We start from the raw sequence: 24,459 nt of genomic DNA on the forward strand, positions 1-24,459 counted from the left end.
CAGCGCACAGCGGCCACAGGACACCCACAAAATCACAGTGTGTGTAAAAAAAAAATTAAAAAAAGACCCCACAGCACACACACAAAAAAAAAAGGTGATCAGTGATGCGACACTGATTACCAGTGAGGTGCAGCAGGTGCACAACCTTTGGTGCAACTGACAGGTATATATAAAAAAAAAAAAACCTCTGTACCCCCAAAAAAGTTGCTGATCACCTCAGATATAGTGATCAGCACAAAAGGCGGGGGCAGCAGACACAAAATTTAGCACTCTCTATCACTCTCTGTCACTATCTCTCTCTATCTCTCTATCTCTCACTATCTATCACTCTATGACACTGCAGCAGCAGCACTGACAGGTATATCTATATATAAAAAAAAACCTGCGCCCCCAAAAAGTTGCTGATCAGTTAATTTATACTGATCAGCACAAAAGGAGGGGGCAGCAGTCAGTTATATAAAAAATATATAGCACAATCTGTCACTATCTCTCTCTATCTCTCTCTCTCTATCTCTCTCTATCTCTCTATAACTATCACACTGCAGCAGCACAAAATATAGCACTCTGTCACTAGGCCTCTCTATCTATCTCTCTCTGTCTATCTCTCTCTCTCTATCTATAACTATATCACACTGCAGCAGCACAAAATATAGCACTCTCTGACACTATCTCTCTCTCTATCTCTCTCTCTCTATCTCTCTCTATCTCTCTATAACTATCACACTGCAGCAGCACAAAATATAGCACTCTGTCACTAGGCCTCTCTATCTCTCTCTCTCTCTCTATCTCTCTCTCTCTATCTATAACTATATCACACTGCAGCAGCACAAAATATAGCACTCTCTGACACTATCTCTCTCTCTATCTCTCTCTATCTCTCTCTATCTCTCTCTATCTCTCTCTATCTCTCTATCTATCTCTCTATCTAGCTAGTACACTGCAGCAGCACAATTTCACAGAAAGGCACAAGTAGCAACAGGATCCAGGAAGCAGTGATGAAGCAGCGATCAGGTAAGTATGGAGCAAGTATGGAGCAAGGTTCTGGTCAGTATGGCGGCAGGGGGGTACGGTGACCGCACTGCACGCTATTCCAGACCGGAATGGCGTCTGCAGTGCAGTCACCGTTAGTTTAAATCCCCCTCCTTGGCTGTGATTGGTCCGTCGGTCCGACGGACCAATCACGGCCTTTGGGGGCGGGCGGGGTGAGGTGGGGTGACACCAGTGTCACCCTTACACCCCGCGGTGATTGGTGCTGTACTTTACAGCACCAATCACCTCTGATCCCGTGTCACCGGCGAACGTTATTCGCCGGTGACACAGGAAAACGCTGTAATTGGCTGTTCACACTGAACAGCCAATCACAGCGATCGCCGACGGGGGGGCGGCATCGCAGCCCCCCCTGGGCATGCACGGACATGTCTGCTGTCAGGGACAGCAGACATGTTGAAACTGTCACCGCGTCTATAGACGCGGTGACAGTTTAAATCCATGACGTACATTTACGCCATGTGTCGGGAAGTGCTTCCCGACCATGACGTAAATGTACGTCAAATGTCGGGAAGGGGTTAAAGGGAAATCAACGGACTCAATATTTATACCGTCATTGATAAAATACTTCAGAAACGCTATTATTTAGTTTACTACTACTACTACTACTACCACCAACATAACCCTAACATAGCTAGAACATTCACCCTAGGTTCAACTCCTGGATAATGATTCACTACAAAACATAGAAAAATGGAAAACATAATTCCTTGATACAAATGACACGAACATTGTAGTTCTGTATATTAAAGGATATACTGTATCCTACAAAAACTATTTTATAAAAAGGATCTACTCGTACATTCAATTTTCATCTGACAAGCACACCCATTTAAAATTCCAACAGAGTCTTCTTACTGATCAGTATTGTGGCAAACACCTTCTCAACTATCATTAACTTTTAATATTAATGAGTATGTACTGGAGCAAGCCCACAATGCTTCTAAGATTTTCTGACCTCACACTGCAGCGGATGGTGTAATGGTTAGCATTACTGACTCAGAGCACTGTGGTCATGGGATCTATTCCAATCATTGCCCCAACTTTGCGCAGTTTGTATATTCTCCCTGTACTTGCGTGGGTATCCTCCGGGTACTCGGGTTTCCTCCCACAATCCAAAAATATACTGGTATGGTAATTGGCTCCCCAAAAAAATTAACCCTACAATGTCTGTGTGCGCGTGTACATGTGGTAGGGAATATAGAGTGTAAGCTCCACTGGGGTAGGGACTGATGTAAATGTTCAAATATTCTCTGTAAAGCGCTGCGTAATATGTGTGCGCTATATAAGAAACTGTTAATAAATAAATTAAGCTACTGAATAAACTCTTATTTCGGCAGGGGCATATTAACACAAGACAGGGCCTGTGTGCCGTCTGAGCAGTGCCCCACCGCTCCTTTAGCCACACATCTTACATTGTGCGGCGGGCACTGGGCACAATATTCACCAGTTATATTTTGAAAGATGGCAGATGCGCACCCTGCACCCATTATAAATAAGACTATGAACTTAGTAGCATTGTAACTGACAGCCACATATAATATGGTTGTGGTATGAAAATTATGCCCCAACTCCCAAAGTGGTCATGATCCCAATCTGGTAAACTCCTAAAGAATTAGCCCACAAACTACAATGGTCATTGTCATCCTTCAGATGGCGTTAGCTACTGGGGCTTTGTAAAGCCTGGTACATCCAACTTGCTTGGCACCCCACAGAGACCTCCAGGGGATAATTCTGCAGCCAGAAATGGAGGGAACCTGTGCAGATATTGGAGATATCTTTTGCAGCCATTCTAGAGGATACGGGTTTTATTTTTTTGCTGAAAAACAGCTTTAATAAATATGCCAGTTTAGTAACTCAGGATTCTAAACCCTATGAATGGGATTGCACAAGAGCTTAATTGCATTTCTCCTAGGGCAAAGTAAATGGTGGGAGGGAATCCGTTTTCCAGCTGATTTACACCAGAAAATATATTATTGTTCATTGCATGACAATGTTATTTACAATTATTAACCTGACATAGCAACATGAGCAAATATCAACTATATTCTAATTACCAAATTCTGAAGACTTTGGACGGGTTGGGTACCAGATACCGTCAGCAAGGAGGCTGGCATTCAGCATCCAGACTGCCATAAACCCGAACAGAAACTATCAACGAAACTAACCCTAATCCTAACCCTTCCTCCCCCCACAGTGTAACCCAAACAGTAGCCTGACTAACTCTCCCCCAGCAGCCTAACCTTTTTGGCCAATCCTCCCATCTGTGAGCGGTCATCTTTGTAGCAAAAAAAAGAAAAAAACTCAAGGCACAGAAGAGAGAACATGCTTACTAAAAAATTGAGAATTGCGGCAGAACAGCCTACAGTATTTTGCAGAAGTTTATGTTTTTGGTGATACAAAGTTCCACTTTTTCTCAGCCATCATACTCCAATAGCCAATTAGTTATGCCGGGAGCTGTGGCTGGGATACGATGGGGTGCACAGGGCCAAAATTTATCTGACGTAGTGTGACAAATTCGGATGCCAAATACACAGCAAGGAAAATATTCTACAGAACAGCTATGAAAATGTCATCTCTAATTCTCTAAGGGCCATAATCAGCACTGAAATCGGAATAAATATTCCTCCTGCACTATAAGCCCACAACACAATACAACTACCAGACCTTTCAAATAACAGGAAGGAAATCCCTGTGTTACATGTGGACCAATAACAAAATGGAGAAGGTCCTAAACCACCAATACCTTTAAGGTACAATAGTACTAGGTTTCAAATAACCACCACAGACTTCCTCCAATGGTATATCCACAGTAGAAGCAGAATTAACAACTGCACAAGAGTAAAGCAGCCCTGCTGACCTCGCTGCACCCCCAAACCTGTTTATATGGCTCAGTCCATTCTTGGTTCCTAATATTGGGAAGAGGCATGTCCTATCTATATTCTGGGAGGGGGGTATTCAATGTGTGCCGATACTTCCAACAGTTGGACACATCGGTACTTTCCGATAAGAATAGGTCGAACTTACATTCAACCTATTTAATTGATCCACTGTGGGAAAATATGTGGATCGGCGAGAAACACGCATGATTCTCGTGGGAAACGGCCAAAGATTTGACAATTTATCGGCCACTTTCGACAATGAAGATTCAACATTTAACCAAGTTGAATCTGCACTGGTGAAAATGCAGACGCATTGAATAGGAACATGACGATAATTACGTCTGTGGATAATATCGGCACACATTGAATACCCTCAAGGTGTCAGTCCAGTATTTGTTCGTCACATGCAAATGTAATTCCCTGAAAGCACAATGTAAATGTTCCTATACATTTTTTAGATGCAAATTGCTTTTTTTTTTTTCATTTGCTCCTATCTCCATGTATGTGGGAGTAGAAGGGAAGGGAGTCGCTGGACTTTGGGAACAGGGAGCAGTAAGAGACCATGACCAACACAGTAAGGGTGTGGTAGAACACCCCGACAGTCGGGATTCTGACAGGCATTAGCCCGACGTCAGAATCCCGACTGCACAGTGGGTGGGGAACGCAATGAAGCCCCTTGCGGGCGCGCTGCGCTCACCACGCTGCGGGCAAAGTGGCTCACTGCGCACGCCACCTATTTTATTCTCCCTCTATGAGGGTCATGGACCAACCACGAGGGAGCAGTCGGGATTCCGACGTCGGGGTAATGACATCCGGCACCCCACAGCTATCAATTGCATGTACAAGAGCTGCATTTCTGGACATGTAGTTACTTACATATATCTATGACATCCATTAACAAATCCTATATAATAAAAGGCTGATATTGCCCCTCGCCTCTAAAGGGGAATTCAAGTGGTGTGCACACTGGCAGCAACTAGATAGTGCTCAGCAGAGCAATTCAAGTGTTGCTCCATTAAGGGTGGTGCTGATATCACTGTTGTGTCATTCTGTTATTTTGATGGCCTGGGCACATATAGATATTCGGCATTCACGCTAGAATATATCGCCATAAATATCATTCAGAAGCCCCTTTCTGAACGAGATTGATGACAGTATTGCTAGTATGTATGGGCCTTTATGAAGATGGCTGCTTTTGTCCATTTTTCAGAATTTGGGAGCAAACGGTTGATTGTAATTTGTTCCCAGAAATTTCCAGATTTTCATTCCAACCAGAAAGATTGGAAAGATTATTTTCTGGTGTGTGTATGGGCCTTTACATTAAGTAAAGTGCTGGTGCAAAGTGGTAGCCTCTCAACGTGTTCCGTCGTTATGCCTTCCATTCTAGGCTGGGCTTCATCACCTCTGAGGTGAAGTACCACCAGTGACCACTAGAGGCCACTCAACGGACAACTTACCCCTAAAAGTGAAAGCAAAATGATCTGTTTCAAACTTGCTGGATATGGAGAGAGGGAGCTGTGAAGACAGAGATTGGAGCAGAGACAAAAGTATTTTGGCAGGCTTTTATCTAGTATTTAATAGAGTGCTAGAATTTCTTAATGTCATTGATGCCCATATGTAAATTAGACCCAGAGGTAGCACCCCTGAGAAAGGTTGGATGTGGGAATAATAACTCAACCTATCATTTACACTTATCAACAAAACTATAATGTGACAACTAGCAGAAAGTCCCTTGTTGCCTTTTCTTATGGTAACATAACACAATGATTCCATTATCAGATATAGGTCTAATTATGTTAATATTGTTACTAATTAAGTCTTTTATTCTCAGCACTTCTCAAAGTAGAAATGGACACAGTGGCCTCTGCGTACACACTACAAAAAGCCAAGGCCGGCAGTAATGATCACTTCAGTGCAATGATCAGAGTGCGGTGACCTCACACGTGCTCCAGAATTCTGGTGGAGTCAAGTGATCTCTTCAGCTCAGAGTCAATGCTACGGTTTACAAGGAAAACAAAACATTTACATTCTTGAAAATGTCAATTCAAAGTCTGTGTTATTATAATACTGGAAAAGGTCAACTTAGGGTAAATTAATTGTAAATTGAAGTGACAATTACATGGTAATATAAGATGTGTCACTGGCAAAACCGTCTCACACACTGGGTGGTTGTTTAATAGGAGTTCTTGTCCATTTTATTTTGTACAATAATCCCTACTGTTATAATTAAATATTGCACTTTTTATTTCAGATATTTAAAGTAAAGTGTAACCAAAAGATGTACAGTTTAAGTATCCTTTATCCGGATATCTGTTATCAAAGTTAATTTGAAAAAAATAGTTTCTGAAATGTACTTTTCTTTGCTGTTGCTAAAAGCACTACCGGAGACATGCTATGTAACTGGCACTACCGGAGACATGCTATGTAACTGGCACTACCGGGGACATGCTATGTAACTGGCACTACCGGGGACATGCTATGTAACCGGCACTACCGGGGACATGCTATGTAACCGGCACTACCGGGGACATGCTATGTAACTGCCACTACTGGAGACATGCTATGTAACTGGCACTAACGGGGACATGCTATATAACTGCCACTACCAGAGACATGATATGTAACTGGCACTACCGGAGACATGATATGTAACTGGCACTACCGGAGACATGCTATGTAACTGGCACTACCGGGGACATGCTATGTAACTGGCACTACCGGGGACATGCTATGTAACCGGCACTACCGGGGACATGCTATGTAACTGCCACTACTGGAGACATGCTATGTAACTGGCACTAACGGGGACATGCTATATAACTGCCACTACCGGAGACATGCTATGTAACTGGCACTACCGGAGACATGCTATGTAACTGGCACTACCGGGGACATGCTATGTAACTGGCACTACCGGGGACATGCTATGTAACCGGCACTACCGGGGACATGCTATGTAACTGCCACTACTGGAGACATGCTATGTAACTGGCACTAACGGGGACATGCTATATAACTGCCACTACCGGAGACATGCTATGTAACTGCCACTACCGGAGACATGCTATGTAACTGGCACTACCGGGGACATGCTATGTAACTGGCACTACCGGGGACATGCTATGTAACTGCCACTACTGGAGACATGCTATGTAACTGCCACTAACGGGGACATGCTATATAACTGCCACTACCGGAGACATGCTATGTAACTGCCACTACCGGAGACATGCTATGTAACTGGCACTACCGGGGACATGCTATGTAACTGGCACTACCGGGGACATGCTATGTAACTGGCACTAACAAGGAACTGCTATGTAACTGGCACTACCGGGGCCATGCTATGTAACTGGCACTACCGGGGCCATGCTTTGTAACTGGCACTACCGGGACATGCTATGTAATTGGCACTACCGGGCCCATGCTTTGTAACTGGCACTACCGGGACATGCTATGTAATTGGCACTACCGGGGACATGCTATGTAACTGGCACTACCGGGGACATGCTATGTAACTAATGGAAATGGAGAACCACAAGTGCAATTAAAGCTGCTGTATAGGGGAGTGTGTAAGGCTCCCTAAGGTAAAGAAACAGATAGGAAAAAGATATACAGTGCTAGGGTTTGACTGAATCACTAAACAATATGTTAAATCAGAAATATTTAATGCATATTACAATATAATAACAATACCACAAAAATGTGAGAATTCTCTAAAAAAAATGGTGAATAAAAGTAATGAAAAAATGATGAATTGTAAAAAAAGAGTTAAAAAATTTGCTAGCATATTGGCTCCATTTGAATTGTAGCAGCAGTTCACAGGCACCAAAACAAGTGTATAGTTACCAGACTAAATTGGATTGTAGTGTATATATGGTGCAAAACTGGAGCAAGGAGGGTGGAGGCTCAACGCGTTTCAACGTCTTCACTCCGTGAGTAGGAGCCATAGTGATAGCAATGCGTAGCCCTGTGTGTCGCTATAGGATTCTGGATAAATCTAGTTAGATCTCTGATCAGGGCCACTGTTCTCACCGGAGTGTAGCTCAACAAAATCTTCATGCGTGTAGACCCCATTAGAAAATAAGGAAAAATTGTCCTGTGTGTATGGGCCCATGGGGCTTTCAACCAAACCCCAAATTATAAATATTCATATCAGATAAGCAAAACTTTCCTTATGTAAGTGACTCAGTAGCTCCAAGTGACATTTTCTCCCAATTCATTGTACGTCCTTTTCTATGTACGATGCGTCTGCCAAAATGATGCACTCTATTAAAAATAAATAAATAATAGGTATTTCTGTATATGGTGGATACCACCAGCAGCAACGCAGAGCATCGCCGAGGAGAAACGTCATACAAGGAGCTTATTCAGGATTGCAGAACAGATTTAAGAATCACATGGAGTTAGAGTAATAAATCTTCCTTAGGCCCTAAGTAAATATTCATCTCCATTTTGCCAGAGGGATAAGATGTGCATAGCTTTATAAAATGATAGAGCTGAAATGAAAGAAAATGTCTTGCCTTAGGACTACCTTCAGGAGACGCTTACAGCACAGACGCTCTACCATGGTAAATCTGGGACATAACTGACCAGTAAACTTTTAGTCAATGTCAAGAATAACGGAGTTCAGAACTGAAACGGCCTGTGCTTGACCAAAAAGATGCATGATATGAGGAGGGTGATGTATCAAACCCACGACAGGTGGAGTACGTGCCCTAAGCAACCTATAAGCTTATAGTTCTTTTATAGGACATAACTGAGAAATTAGAACTAGAATCTGATTGTATGTTATAGGCAACTTTTCCATTTGTTAGAAAGTATGATACAACTTCCCTGTGGTGAGGAAAGTATAATGTAAATTACTACATGCTCTCATCATCTCCCACATTGATTATTGCAATGGCCTCTTTACTGGTCATCCCCAATAGAGACTCTCACCTCTACAATCTATCATGAATGCAACTGCTTCCCATACAAATGTATTTCACTACAGCAATGGAAGTAAGTGAATGGAAGTAATCTCACTGCAGCCTTCGTGTTGTGTTCGTTAGCATCGCCAACTGCCTGAGATTTGTGCTTTGTGCCTCTGGAATGATCAGAGTGCGGGTGCATAGGAAAATAAGTCAAGGTTCTATACCATGACAGACTTAGGGGGTTATATAATTGGTGCTCATTTTTCATCAAGGCATTTTAGACCCCAAAAAAAAGGCATGGGCAAAAAAAAAATACTAATAAAATGGGAAAAAACACCCACAATTGAATGCGATTTCAGGGCATTTTCTAAGCAATGTCGCTAGATCTCACTTAGATGAAGTCAGCAGAAAAATACTTGTCTCACAAATGAAATTATCGGCGAGATGCAATAGAGTCTGGTTTTGCAGAAGGTGCAGGATGCCAGCAGAACTTGGATGTTTGGTTTGTTTTCATTGCATGCCACTACTTAAGGCATGCAATGCGATGCGATCTTTCATTGTAAAGACCTGATTTTTTATTGTATAGTCAACCATGGGTGATTTCATACCCCCACTATCCAACTATGCATGGAGTTGCTTTTATATAGTGGCGTGGCGAGCCCCGCGAGGGGACGCGGATTACTTTACATGTATTCTGCGTCCCCTCGCTGCGCTCGCCACACTATATAAAATCGACTCCATGCGTAGTTGGATAGTGGGGGTATGAAATCACCCATGGGTGACTATACAATTAAAAATCGGGTCTTTACAATGAAAAATCGCATCGCATGTATTGTATGCCACTATATTGCATGCGTATCGTATCGTATGTTTTTCTAAACTCAGCAATCATTTACTAGGCAAAAAAAAAAGTTGCCTAATAGTTCCTAAAAGTTCGGCTGGCATTCCGGAACCTCACAAATTTGGACTGTATTATATCCCACTATACATGAAGTACCCTTATACCACTTTCTCAGTGCCAGGAATATCCTGGGTTATTGCATGCGAACGCGCAGCAACTCAGAATATTGTAAAGCACAGGTCTTCAGCCTGTGGCCCTCCAGATGTTGTGGAACTACATTTCCCAGCATGCCCTGACAGTTTTGGCATGCTCTTAAAGGAAAACATGTGGCAATGCATGTTGGAACATGTAGTTTCACAACATCTGGAGGGCCATAGGTTGAAGACCCATGTTGTAAAGTTAGTTGAAATAAGCCGTGTACAGCATTTCAACTTGGGCAGCGAGGAGGGTTGAACATGGCTTCATCTTGGTTCACTGTGCAAAAAACAGGTAAGCCGGGTCACTGTGGCCCAGAACAAATACACACCATGGGAAGAGCTGGCGGTTGGAGATAATCTCATCTCGGGATGTATTGGCGGCGACGCCACCCACCAGGCAATAGGACAGGTCGGGCCACCAGTTTAAAAAGGGTTCTTAGCCAGGTCGCACCTGGTATGGATCTGTGTACAAAATACTGGGTGTAACCAGGCTTAGCGATGTGAAAAGAGTATGAGACACTCTCAAAATCAGCTCCTTTAGGAATGTGAGAAGTGGAACTATTAGGCAATGCATTCAGTTGTGTGACTTCATCTGTTCAAAAACCACTAATATCACATGAAGACATTTGCTTGGATCTGAATTGTAAATAAAGGTCATTCGACTGAACCAGCCCTGTTAGAAAGCACAGAAATGTTCCTGGCAGGAAAACCAAGTATAACTAAACTGTAGCATCAAAATGAATGTAACTAATGTTGAGCATCGAGTGCTCTCCAGATGGAAATGGTTTGCACAGGTTTCCATTTAGTAAGTAAATGAAGAATTAGTTTTGTGTTAGAATAGATCTTATATCTGTATACTTCTTATTTTTACCAAATACCCTATAGTTCTCCTGGCAGGAGGCTGGTTTATCAGGGCACAGTTTAATGCGGCATAAGCATATGTACAGTGGCCCTCATTGAGTTGTAGTTGCTACCGTCAACATAGAAACAGCATCAATAGAACACTGATATGGTAATGCAGCAAGAGGCGTTCTAGAACCCACAGGTCCTAGAAAGCTGCATTCTAGGGCCCACAGGTCCTAGAAAGCTGCATTCTAGGACCCACAGGGCCACGCAAGCCCTAGAAGACTGCATTCTAGGACCCACAGGGCCACGCAAGCACACTGACACAGCTGTTACCTAGAGGCCATTAAATCTTCCCATCCCTACAACACAGGAGACACGCCTCCATTTGGAGAAATGGAGATTGTTTCTGTCTCCTTCCACCCCTAAACATCATTACACTGTACATTACAGACAGTCTGATGCCATCCTGCAATAGTCGCTGCAGGTTCTGTTTGCACATGTGCAAAGACCTGATAATCTGTACCTTGTACAACTCTAACTACATAATCACATCTGAATGAACCCCAGTATGTCAGCTACCAGTAAGTTTGTTGCAATGCACTTAAGCAATTGCTTATTTGCTCAGTTTGAAAGGGAGAAAGTACTGGTATCACACAAAATCCTGCCCAAAATAAAGGACAGCTGAACCAGGTGCTGGATGACTCACCGACCGTCAGGATTCCGATGGTCGTTTTTCAGACATCGGAATCCCAACTATCAGGAACCCAACAGTTGGAATCCTGACTTACACAACCCCCATAGAAGCAGAATATAATAGGTGGCGATGGAAGCTCACCACCAAGCCCGCAAGGAGCTTGAATATGCTCGCCCCCCCTGTCGGTCTCTGGACAGTCCGGATTACGACGTTGGGGAAAAGACCATCAGAATCCCTCGGTAAGTTATACCATACCAGGTCAATCTAAGTGACATTTAAAATACGCCTTTCACCAATTGCAAAAATAAAATCTAGGTTAAATCTATTCAATATTTTGTTAGTCCCAACAATCGTGGCAATTTTGCCACAAATGGAAAAGCCTGATATTGGCTGCACAAAATCAAATATCTGCAAAACATTGCTACTTTTACACAGGTGAATATAGGATCCCTTTATTAACTAACATTCAATTTGAAAATGGAGCAAAAAAAATCACCATACAAATGCCCAAAATAACAGAATAATGGCAGACAGAATTTAGCTTATAGACATTTAGCTTCTAAATAACATTCTACAATATGATTAAAAGTAAAGATTACGGAATGCTATGCTCATATTTTTGTAACTGAGCAATTACGGGCAAACTGCGCATGCGTCAAGGTCTAACAGTGGTGCCGCTCACAGCGCTTATCTTTATGAAGAGCGATTGACAATCAGACACCATTTGTGGATGTTGACGAGTGGCAAAAACACAGACGTGTTGCAGTCTTGTTTGGGTGTGTGGTTGGGTGTGCCTGCAAATCTATACTCAGACTGCCATCTTTAATACAACTCCCATCTTAGTAAATGTACCCCTAAGTGAGAGGATACCGGGACTGATGTGTGGAGAGAATTGGACCAGTGGAAAAGGTTCTTATAGCAACCAATCATTCTGTCTATCATATTATAGAATGTACTTGATAAATGCTACTTCAAAGCTGATTAGTTGCTATGGGCAAAGTCTCCACTTCTTGACCAACCCATTAGGATCTATAGGACCCCCTCTTCCTCCCTTGTCTAATAACACTTTGGAAGAGTGCACACTACACTTATTGGCTATTTAATAATAAATAGTGTGGCATCCAACACTCTGCAACCTATACCATAGGTTTGTTATTCAAATCAGTATTTAAAGGTCTGTTGTGATTTAAATTATGACACGTAGCAAGCTCTAGGTTAAGGGTGGGTACACACTTAATGCAAGATGTTGTTTCTGGCTGACTTAACAACATATCAGCCAGATCGTACAGTGAGTATCTGCAATATGCGCGGTAATCTGGTCACCAAGGCGCGGAAACTGGAAAATATTGTATGTGACAATGCATATTAATATTTTTAAAAAAAAGAAAATTTTTATGAAAACATTTCTGGTGTGTACAGGCAATCAGGCATGGTCTTGGTTTACCATCTCCCCGATTTCCCGTTGTTCAGTTGTGCACCCTCCCTAAGTCTTCGGTTGCAATACTCCTTGCGTTGCCATCTTGGCATTCCATGTTCTAATATTACAGTATATTATCAACATGTGAGCGGAACATAACAGCGGGCAGCATCGCTCTACATGATTCCATGGGAATGAAGGCCAGTCTGATACCTGCACATCCCTGCTGAGATGTCTCTCTGCTGTCTGTGGCCTGTGGTTTGAAATGATTCGTCAATCACTGGCAGTCCTTTGCTGGCATATGTGAAAGCTTGAGTTTCCTGCATTCCTCTCATAATATGTCAGCTCCTAATAAAGTGCACTGTTCTTGACAGTCCAAATACATGGAAAGTGTTTTTTCCCTGCTTGTCACTGTTAAAAAAATTAAAATGAAAAAAGTCTAGCGTCTGTATGACTTCGAAACTAGTAAAACTATATCTACTAGCTTTCGAAGCATTAGCTTTAAGCGGGTGTACTAGTATATACATAAGTATATACAAATCAGTTAAACAGAATTTTGCCAAACCACTTGGGACACTGTTTGTAAATATAGTTCTTTTTAGACATGAACAAAATCAAAGAAATAATTCAATAATCTTCAAGTAGATTTCCACTTGGGATAGAGAACCCAGTTTTAAGATTATGTAGTAGGAAAATGAAAGACTTCTCATACAGATAAATTCACACTTTGATGGAACATTATCAGATGCTTAACAAATAATTTGCAGTCGTATTACTCAAATTTAATACAGAAATGCACACACCACCATATCAGGGAATGTAAATAATTCCTTAACAACATATTGTATAAATAGATATATAGGAATAAAAATATGTTTAAAAAGTAGAAGCAAGTTTAGGGAGTGATTTCTTATTACTTAAAATATCTATTTCTGGGCTTGTATTAGGAAATCAATTAGTGCAATCCTGCATTTTGCAGATGATTGTCTAATAAAAAAAAAAAAAAATCGGCAAAATATGGGGTACTTGACAAAATTATCAAGAAAACTTATCGGAATCAGTAAATCAGGATGTCTAAATGAGTTTGATTTCACCGGTCATTCGTGGCTGTAAATCGCTATTGTATGTTAAACATCAGCAGATTTGCAGACCGTTACTAGTATTTTATTCAAATGGGCACTTTGAAAATCTGCTCTTGCGAATCCCTGTAAAATATCTCCAATTCATGGCCACATATTTGTGGATTAGTGAATTATGGAAGAAAAAAAACACAAAATTGGTGAAATGTTTTTTTGTTTGTGATTGCTGATAGCCGTGGTGTGCACGGTAAATTATTAGGGTGTGCGGTACACAAAGACAAAAAAAGTTAAGCGAAACAGACAACCAGAGAATAGTCAAAGGTCAGAGGAACAATCTACATGAAACAGAATATGTACATAATCAATTTAATGAATAAACCTTTTAAACTTAAAATGTTGTGTATTAGAAAAGAAACTACGGGTTCTAAAGTGGATTTTCATTTTTTAAGTACATTTTGTTCAGGAACTAAGGAACCAACTGCTTGGACAAATTCAAATCATGGTATCTCTCTTTTAATTAAAGAACAGTTACAATCTGACCTCCTTTAAAAAAAACTCTTTCAGCCTTTATTCTGTGACCACACATAAAAAAATACAGTGAGAGATTCAGAAAGTGAGAAATTTGGTAAGAAATCTCCAGTTTTTTTTAAAGCTGTAATCATTTACACTGCAAAAGCAGTTTGATTTTGCAGTGTTAATGGTTGCCGCTGTAAAAAAAAATTACCAAATCTCTCACTTTCTGAATCTTTCATCCTATTAAATTTTCCTCAGTGTCTTCATTTAATCTGGCCGGGGGGGGGGGGGGGGGGGGGGGCAAAAAGAAAAATTGGACAATTCATGCTAAATAAATTTCATTGACATATGAAAGATGTATTCTATTAGAATAGGAAACATTAAATATAGCCATGATAAAGAGATGTAAACATGAATTGGCAATGTTGTGTTTTGTAATGCGATTTTCCTATGTAATTTATTCACTGCTCTCTGGCAGTGAATACATTACATACATCGCATCCGATATAAAATCGGGTGCGATCCTCAACTCTGAGTCCAGAGGTGAGGTAGGAATGTACAGGAAAAGGTTTCTCAATATTCTACTAATAAAGTGGTACACTGTGAACAAAAGGTTCCAAGGTAATAAATTACATTCTAAAATTATCTTTAAAGTTTGAAATGTTGCTGAATACCTTTAGAACAATCATGCTTTAGAAGCTCATGGCAGAAGCTATGTCATTATTTGACTTGATTTTACATCACAATTAATACAATTCTGATTTGCAGAGAAAACATGTTGAGACATGCACTTTCATATGACGGTCTGTTCTTCAGTGTTGGTCTGTCTTTGGTTATGTCATGTCTGTAAATAGAGTATTTACTGGCAAGGTATTGCTTCATCAAATTCTGTATTCTGTTGAACAAAGCTCTATGAGTATTAAGGTTTTAAATATAATTTTATGCAATAATGTGCCTCAACTTTGCCCAACTATTAAGTTCGGTATTTGTGTAGTTTCACGGCGGCAGGCTATGCTATGTTTTCAGCGTAGGCGAAGATACGTTTTCAGTGTAGCCGAACGGCTGCCTTGCGTAGTCAACATAGTGTCCCAGTCAGGCAGCTAGTCACCGTACGGTCTCTGGGAGCTGTAGCTCTGTCCCCAGCGTCCCTGGCAAGCCTAGTGATCGCCTCTCACACAGCGCTGGTAACCGCCAGATCCCCTGTGCTGGCAAACGCTGGCGGAGAGGGGATCATGCGGGCACCGACGGAGAGGCGCTCCATCTGTCTGAGACAGTAATTATTGCGGCAGGGTACGGCAACCCTGCCTGTGTCCGCTACAGGGAGACGGACAGGGTTAGGGGTTCGGAAGCGCGTGCGTCTTGTGCACAAAGGGGGGGTGCGGTGTGCAAATGCGTCTCATGCACAGTAAAGGACGCATCTGCCAGTGCTCCATGTCACATACTGGCAAATGCCTCCATTTCAAACCCCCACTATCGAAGCGTGGCAATCGTAGCGAGCCGCGGAATATTTGATGTGTATTCCACGTGCGCTCGGCAAGCTTCAGGCTCGCCAACGTGGATGTGGGGGTATGAACAGGTCGGGAGGACGTATACGCTTGCTACGCTTCGGGCGGGTGTGGATAGTGGGGGTGTTTCAGGAACACATTCACACCTGTCATGTCAGGCAGGTTAAAATGGTCAATGGTTCCCACACAATGTAATAAGCGCTGACTGACTACGCTAACTGACTACACTAACTACGTAAGCTCCGGCTAGCCACGAATGGGAACACTACGTTGATACTGACAGGGACACTATGCTAACTACGTAACTGCCGTCCGTGAAACTGCACAAGTACCTTAAGTTCATTCTTGGATCTTAATATCTGTATTGGTCCAGAGTAATGCAGGGTACACACCAAAACGATTTTGGCACAATCCCATCAATCTGGATCCAATTCAGACTGATTGGATGCAGATTGGATGCAGATTTGGTCAAAATCGTTTGGTTGGATCTGAATTGGATCTGAATCCGATCCTACCTGCTGCAGGTAGGATCTGTAAAAGATCCATTCATCTGAATACAGAGGGGATCGGATTGTATGCAAATCGTATGCAAATCGTATGCAAATCGTACGATCCGATTTACATACAATTTGCATACGATTTGCATCCAATCCAAATCGTTTTGGTGTGTACCCAGCATTACAATTTGGACTCATTTGTACAAGAAAACAGCTGCAAATTCAGTGTTGCATTTTTCCAGTTTCCATCGGTCTCATCAAGGACTCAAAATACCACTAAGCCAATTTTTAAGTGAGTAAAACGAAAAAAATAAATCTTTTGGTCTCCTGCCAGAAATTCTAGTTGGAGATTTACAGATCACATGCCCAAAGAGAACTGTAAAAGTCAAAATAATTACTGTTGATTTATTTTCCTCGAAATATGGCACAGCAATCATCCACAAATGGGTAACACCTTAGTCAGCTGGGTAAAGAAACACCCCCTGGGATTGTATATAGTATGACTCCTTGTGTCTCTCTGAGAAACATCCCCAGCTGTCCTACACAAACATAGACAACATGGATGGTATATATATATGGGTGCCAATGGAAAAAAAATTAATAATTTGAGCATATGTTTTTTCAACTGCCATGGTAGCCATGCACCAATGGGATGCACCCAATAGATGAAATGGAGGCGAGTTACTTATAACAAAAAGAAGTGCGAAAGAAAATGCAACAAACATTACTTTATTGAATAACTGTTTGTTGTATATTCCTGAGCATCTGCAATTAAATTGAAAAAATATTTTGAATGGTCCATTGTTGTTGTTATTATTATCCTTAACATTAGTATCATTAACAATCACTTATATAGCACCAGTGTACTCTGTTGAGCTTTACAGTTGGGAACAAACAGTAAAAGAACAGTGATAAAGCAAGACTGGGTAATATCAAATGATAAGAGGGTTCTGCTGACAAGGTCACAATGTATAGGTAAATAGGCATTGATACACAAGGGTAAATGCTATTTATGGTACTGCATATGGGTCCAGCCAAACTGCAAATATTCTTGGTGGACCAGTCACATAGAAATTTTGGCTTGGGGTCAGTTGTGTATAAGGAGAGATCAGTAAAGTTATATGTGGAGTGTGTAGATGGGAGGGAATGGAGTAGAATATTTTACAGAGGTTATGTGGGTTATTATGTAATTTTATAAGCTGTCTGAAGAGGGGCGTTTCTGGGAATACGCAAAGGTTTGGAGATTAGAGAAAAGCCCTGTTTTGCATCGGAGGGCCTTCCACAGAGTGGGTGCAGCCCAATAAATGGGAATAGGAGCAGCTAATAATTGTGGATCTAGCACAGAGTGGAGCAATTGAGCTGGGAGATATATTAAGGTGAGAGATGTATGTATGTTGGTGTAGTTGGTTAATATCCTTACATTTTATTTTTAATTCTGTACAATAAAGGTAAGCAATGAAGGAACTGATTGTGATTGTGGTGTGATCAACAAAGATATGAGATAGCAGCAGGGCCATTTCTAGAGGTGGGCAAATCCTGCAATCAAACTCCCAGGCTGGAGTTTAATCAGAAAAATTCAGCCAACTCATCCCTGGCCCTCTTACTGCAGTTGGGAGCCTGCCTTGGGTAATGTGGACTTGATATGGCTGCTGGAGGAGAGCAACGAGTATGGGGACTTCGAGTGCTGCACCACCAAAAGGCTGGAGCCCTGCATGCCCATCCAAGGGGTGCCAGCCCTGTCTCCTGCTTCTTCCCCATCTCTGCTGGGAACCCAGAAGCCCAGCAAGAGCAACTTCTCCAGCAGCGACCCCTGGACCAACCTGGAATACACAAACTGATCAGCCAGGTCACAGAGCTCCCTGTAAAAAGTGTCTGACACTCTCCCAGTTCTATAACTGGATGGTCAAGAGAAAAATTGCCCAACATTTTGCAATTACATGGAGGGGTTTTGGGCCTACCTGCTGTCCAGTAACTTCATCATTGGGTAAAGGTGCCCATACACTTGTCCGATTTGGGCCCGATTTTACTTTGCATGCAATGTATCACATGCAAAACCATTCCCCACCATTGGGAGGGGGGCAGTCTCAGAGCTCAGACCTCTGGATCTGATGCACACGGGACCGCGCATGCAATTTGGGTCGATTTCACCTGATTTCTGGACCCAATCCGTCGGAATTGGGTGAAATTGGTCAAAAATCGCATCGTGTACGGGGCTTTTAGATTTTACAGGTCCCCAATTCATAGCATTTAATGCAAAACAGCTTTAAAAATATGTCCTAGAAATGTGTAATTCAATAAAGGTTTTATTCTTGTCATATAACATAGATTTAAGTCTTCTATCGGAACTACTCAATTAGTTGGATCAAAATCCAACATCTCTTAATACACTCATCAAACTTACAAAGAAATATTTGCTAAATCCATAACAAAAAGATCATGATTCCAACAGTCAGAAAGTCTGTGCATTGGCGAAAACAAATTCGACAATGCGGATTCGACTTTATTGCATAGGTGAGTTGACGGAATACTGATGGACAATATTTCATGATTCGCCGTCTGCAAGGTATATATACTTCTGTTAGCTGCATGGAGCATACGATGGCTAGCCTCCAGCTCTCAGGATATTACTGGTTCACCCGTTACCTGGTGAATATCCTTCTCATAGCAACTCAGATTATACAGTATTGAAAAAACAAAAAAAGGTGTTTTTGGCGCTAGGGACTAGAGTGGTGTATTGTGTCACCCTGCAGCCACCACGCTGGAGGAATGCCAGCCTCCAAATGTTAGCACAAAGAAAGAAGCACGGGGCGCTGAAAGGTACACAACAAATGAATAAAAAATGTAATACATTTTTAATTAATTTGTTGTGTACCTTTGAGCACCCCACGATTCTTTCTTTCTCAGGTTATACAGTGACTCCCCTCCAACCTGGAGGATATCCTGATTCACCATCTGCAAGGAGCATAACCTTCTCATTGCTGCTCAAAGCATACAGTGACTAGTCGCTCACGCTGAGGATATCCTGGTTCACCCTTTGCATGGTGAAAAAGAAGTAATAATGCCACTGTATAGGTCATTGGTACGACCTCACCTAGAGTATTGTGTTCAGTTCTGGAGGCCATATCTCCAGAAGGATATAAATACATTAGAATTTTTTCACAGAAAGAGTAGTAGATAAGTGAAATAGCCTACCATCAGAGGTGGTAGACGCAAATACAGTAGTACAATTTAAACATGCTTGGGATAAGCATATTGATATCCTTACAAAAAAATAAGGATCAAATATGGTTTGAGGTAACATGTTTAAAAAAGGGGCAGACTAGATGGGCCAAGTGGTTCTTATCTGCCGTCAAATTCTATGTTTCTATGGTGGAAATCCAATGCCAAGAATATTCTAGTTCACCTACTGCATGCTGGATATTCTTCTCATAAACTCAGCTTACTTCCCTCTATGCTGGCTCACTCCATGCATGGTATACGCTCACTTATCTCCAGCTCAGGGGATATCCTAGCTAATCTTTGGTTGCGGTAAATGTCACTGTCACTTAACGTTTACCCTGGCTCATCCTGGTAGAGGAACAGTATTTAAAATGGACACTTTAATATACTGTATACACTTTGAAATGTCTTTCAAATGGTCAATTTGATCAGAATCTGTCCAACATGATAAATTTATGCTTGACGAAATGTAAAAGATTTTTGGCCTCTGTCCAATCAAGTCCTGGGTTATAAACTGCCCACCTTGATAAGAAGTATTGCAGCATTGGTGGTTACAAGTTTTGCTGTTCTGGGGTTATCCCAGACATGGAACAACCAATGTTCTGTTAGCTGGCAGAGGGGAGAACAAAACTTTACTTTTAACTAAACTTAATCGTTAATGTAATAAAAACCCATAGCACTTAAATACCCTACTCTAACTGTAATTGCACTTTTACTGTAGTAATAATCATACTAAACATTATATGGTCATTCAGAAAATTGACAAGCTATTGGCCAAAACATCCTCACAGATATCAGAACATTCTGTAATAGTATATCTCCCATCTCGCACCCAGAGCTTTCTATTTTATGCATCATCATAGATTCATCCTCTGAGGACTGGTTGTACAGTCATTACCCCATCTCATTCAGAAGAAAAGAAAACAATTTCAGATTGAACATTACAGCGAGATACTGATGAAGAAACATGACTCATGTCCTCATATTTCTATTGATTGACTACTGAGAACTGCTCGTGTCTCACTCGGAGTTAATCTAAGAAACATCCATTTAAAATGTGAAAGTAACAAATATGTCTCTTCACTTTTTACATTAGGATGTGCTCTACTGCACCTGGTACAGACATGTCTTATCCAGAAGTAAGCAAATAGATCATCATTCACCCCGCATAATGGCTTATATTAACATACCAAGTGATTGAGCAGTCAGGATAATCAATGACATCAATATAAGGTGATGTACAATGGTTAGAATTATTTACATTGCGGAGAAAGTTCTTCTAGGTTTCACTTTCCACAGTATATTATATGTATTTATTTTGGTTTCAGTAAAATAAACAAGTCATTAGGCTTAAGAAACAAAAATGCACACGATGTTCTACTCGTAATCGCCTTCGGTAATCAATGGTTAACAATTACTGGTGATGGAAATTCACCAGGCTGAATGGATACTGCTCTTTATGTTTTAAGATTTTACATACCACCTACAGGGTGGTATGTAAAATACAGGGTCAAAGCCAGTGCAGCCTTCAGCGCTGCCTCCCTCCCCCCCCCCCTCCCCTCCATGCAGCCCCCCCCCTCCCCTCCGTGCAGCCGGTACCTGAGTTCGGTTGCAGATCCCGGCAGTGCAGTATGGTCGGAAGCACTTATGAAAAAAAGTGTCTTTCAGAAAATGGCTGCCCCATAGGAAAACCTGTTTTAAAAAACTGTCTTTCGTATGGGGGTAGCCATTTTCCAAAAGTGACTTTTGGAAAATGGCTGCCCCCATACGAAAGACAGTTTTTTTAAACGGGTTTTCCTATGGGGCAGCCATTTTCTGAAAGACACTTTTTTTTACGAGTGCTTCCGACCATACTGCACTGCCGGGATCCACAACGGAGGTACCGGCTGCACGGGGGGGGTGTCGACGCGGGGGTCGGCGTGCGCGGGGGGGGTCGATGCGCGCGGGGGGGGTCGACGCGCGCGGGGGGGTCGACGCGCGCGGGGGGGGGTTCACAAGAAGTCGGGCACCTTCTGCCGAGAAAGGCCGGGAATTGCCAAGCTCCCGGCCGCAGCTCTCCGATTTCTGGCCGCTTCTCACGGCCACGCCCCTTTTTAAGCGCTCGGCAGGCAGGACATTGAATCCCGCCTGCAAACTCACTGTGGAGCCGGCCCAGAACGGGACAGGGTCACGGCTGTCAGGCCCTACATTGAATAACGCCCTCTATCCTTGCATGCTCCGGCGACAAGCATACACAACTACAATGCACAAGCACTAAATAAAAAAAAACAGTAAATCATACACAAAGAGGAGTTATTTGTGATATATACAGATGGAGCTAGGCTCCCTCTTGCTGGCGAATCGCCAGAACGTCACCGCTGGTGATCCGCCAGCAGCCCGGTGTCCGTCTGACTGAGACGCGCGTGCATCTCGCGTCGCACACGCGTCTCAGTTTCCCGTTGATGGGGGGACGAGAACCCTGTTCGTCTCCACTTCAGGGAGACGGACAGGGTTAGGGGGGGGTGGCTGGGGCTGGCGTCGCCGTCGCCATACCCTGCAAAGAAGAGACCCGCTCCATCTGTATATGCTTTTCTTTCATTTTTTGGTACTTGTGTAGTTTGGCGGCGCCCATCGCATCGCATACCATAAGGCATACGATGGTATGTGATGCAACGCGATATTGCGCGATATTGTACAATGCCATACAATTTTAAAATTATATGACATTGTATATGGCATACAATGCCATACAATGCGATTAAACATTGTATAAGCACCTTAATGGGTGCTTACAATGTTAAATGCACCCCCCCGCCACCCCCCCCACTATAAACGTGAACCCGAAGCGTGGCGAGCGCAGTGAGCCCGCGAGGGGCGGCGGTACGCGTCCTCCGACCTTTTCATACCCCCACTATCCACGTCGGCCTGGAGTTGAGAATAGAAAGTGTGGCGAGCTAAGCGAGCGACCGAGCCCGAAGCGTGGCGAGCACAGCGCGCCCCGCGAGGGGACGCGGATACCTGTGAAGGCCGCGAGGGGACTCCGATACCTGTGAAGGTATCCGCGTCCGCTTGCCATGCTTCGGGCTCGCTGCGCTCGCCACACTTTCTATTCTCGACTCCACGCCGACGTGGATAGTGGGGGTATGAAAAGGTCGGAGGACGCGTACCGCCGCCCCTCGCGGCCTCGCTGTGCTCGCCACGCTTCGGGTTCACGTTTATAGTGGGGGGGTGGCGTGGGGGTGCATTTAACATTGTAAGCACCCATTACGGTGCTTAAAAGCACCCTTTAGGGTGCTTATACAATCTTTCATCGTATAGGGGCAAAAATCGCGTCGCATCGCATGCCATCGGGTGCATGGCATGCGATGCGATTAAAACATCGCGCAATGGAAATCAGGGGCGCCGCCAAAATACACAAGTACCCATTTTTTTAATTAATGTATTTAATATCACAGTACAGGCTGCATTCCAGCTCTTTAAATCCTTATAAGCATGGAATGCTTATACTTGGCCACAAAATGACCATTTCATTTTCAGTTCTAGATCGTGAACAATTTATTTCTTAGCAATGCACAACAAAACCAATTTTACAGACAGAGATAATCAGTTCTGCAAGGTCGTAATACACCAACAAGTTGCCAGGGGAGATGGGGTTTAAAAAGGTCTCTCTAGAATCCTTATAGATTTACAATGATTTACTTATTGTAGCGACAGTCAAACAAGCATACCGTATTCCTTTGGGGAAATAAACCAGAATTGGAGGAGAGATCAAAGCGAGAGAGCACTATTGCACATGCGATTTATCATATGCAAAACTTGGCACAAGTGCCTTATCGTGCGTCCCCCTCCCGGGGAGCTGCAGGGGAAATCAGGTCTGACTTGTCCCTAGGACAATGTATAGGGGCCCTTAACAGTCAAGAGCAGATTGGCCGGAGATAAAGTACCCGGCACTTTATCACTTCTCCTCCCTTATCACTGCTTCATATATCTACCCCAGAATAATTAAAAAGACTCACCCCCATATTGGTAGTAGATGGCTGGTCATTGTCACCTTCATTCAAATGGCTTGTTTCTTTACCAATAGTTCTCGTTTGGTAGCAAGTTTTCCTCAAGTATCCTTCATCACTTCCCTGCAGGCAAAAATAGAAGACTGAGAATTTCTGTGTAACTACTGTGACAGTCAGATCCCCTACATTTCTTCTCTGACCGCTTACACATCCAAATATGAGGAGTCATTAATCTATGTAGAATGACTTTAGCCTTTAACAAAACCCTACAAAGACAATGATATAAATGTATGCTGCTCCTTAAACTTAGTAGGAAAGCAACTATGAGTACAGTTAAAAGAGGATCACTAAACCGCAAAACTAACGCTTCCAAATTTGAACTACTGTATGCAGATAAACTTCAGTTTTAAACAAACATACCACCATACAGCAGCAAAGTACAATAAAGACACCATGAAGGGGACGGTCTTGTCTTGTCACACACACACACACTTATATATACAGTTGTCCTCATAAGTTTACATACCTAGCAGAATTTGTGATTTTCTGGCCACATGAATGAAAACTCACAAACTTTTCTGTCACTCATGGTTAGTGGTTGGGTGAAGTCATTTATTGTCAAACAACTGTGTTTACTCTTTTTCCAAATGACCCTGATAAAAAGTTTACATACCCCAGTTCCTAATACCGTGTATTGCCCTCTTTAACATCAATGACAGCTTGTAGTCTTTTGTGGTAGTTGTGGATGAGGCTCTTTATTTTCTCAGATGGTAAAGCTGCCCATTCTTCTTGCCAATAAGGGTCCAGTTCCTGTAAATTC

At 42.5% G+C, this 24,459-nt stretch overlaps 1 protein-coding gene across 2 annotated transcripts in view; it reads right to left on the reverse strand.

The window, feature by feature from the left end:
- ATG10 (autophagy related 10) overlaps nucleotides 1-24,459 on the reverse strand; it is a 138,094-nt gene that overhangs the window by 63,647 nt on the left and 49,988 nt on the right. For both annotated transcript variants that reach the window (XM_083151848.1, XM_083151846.1), the window contains one exon: nucleotides 23,649-23,762. In XM_083151848.1, the coding sequence (XP_083007974.1) occupies nucleotides 23,649-23,762 (114 nt within the window). The remainder of the gene's footprint in view (nucleotides 1-23,648; nucleotides 23,763-24,459) is intronic.

Source organism: Crinia signifera, chromosome 1 (genome assembly GCF_055691185.1).
Source record: "Crinia signifera chromosome 1, ASM5569118v1, whole genome shotgun sequence".
NCBI lineage: Eukaryota > Metazoa > Chordata > Amphibia > Anura > Myobatrachidae > Crinia > Crinia signifera.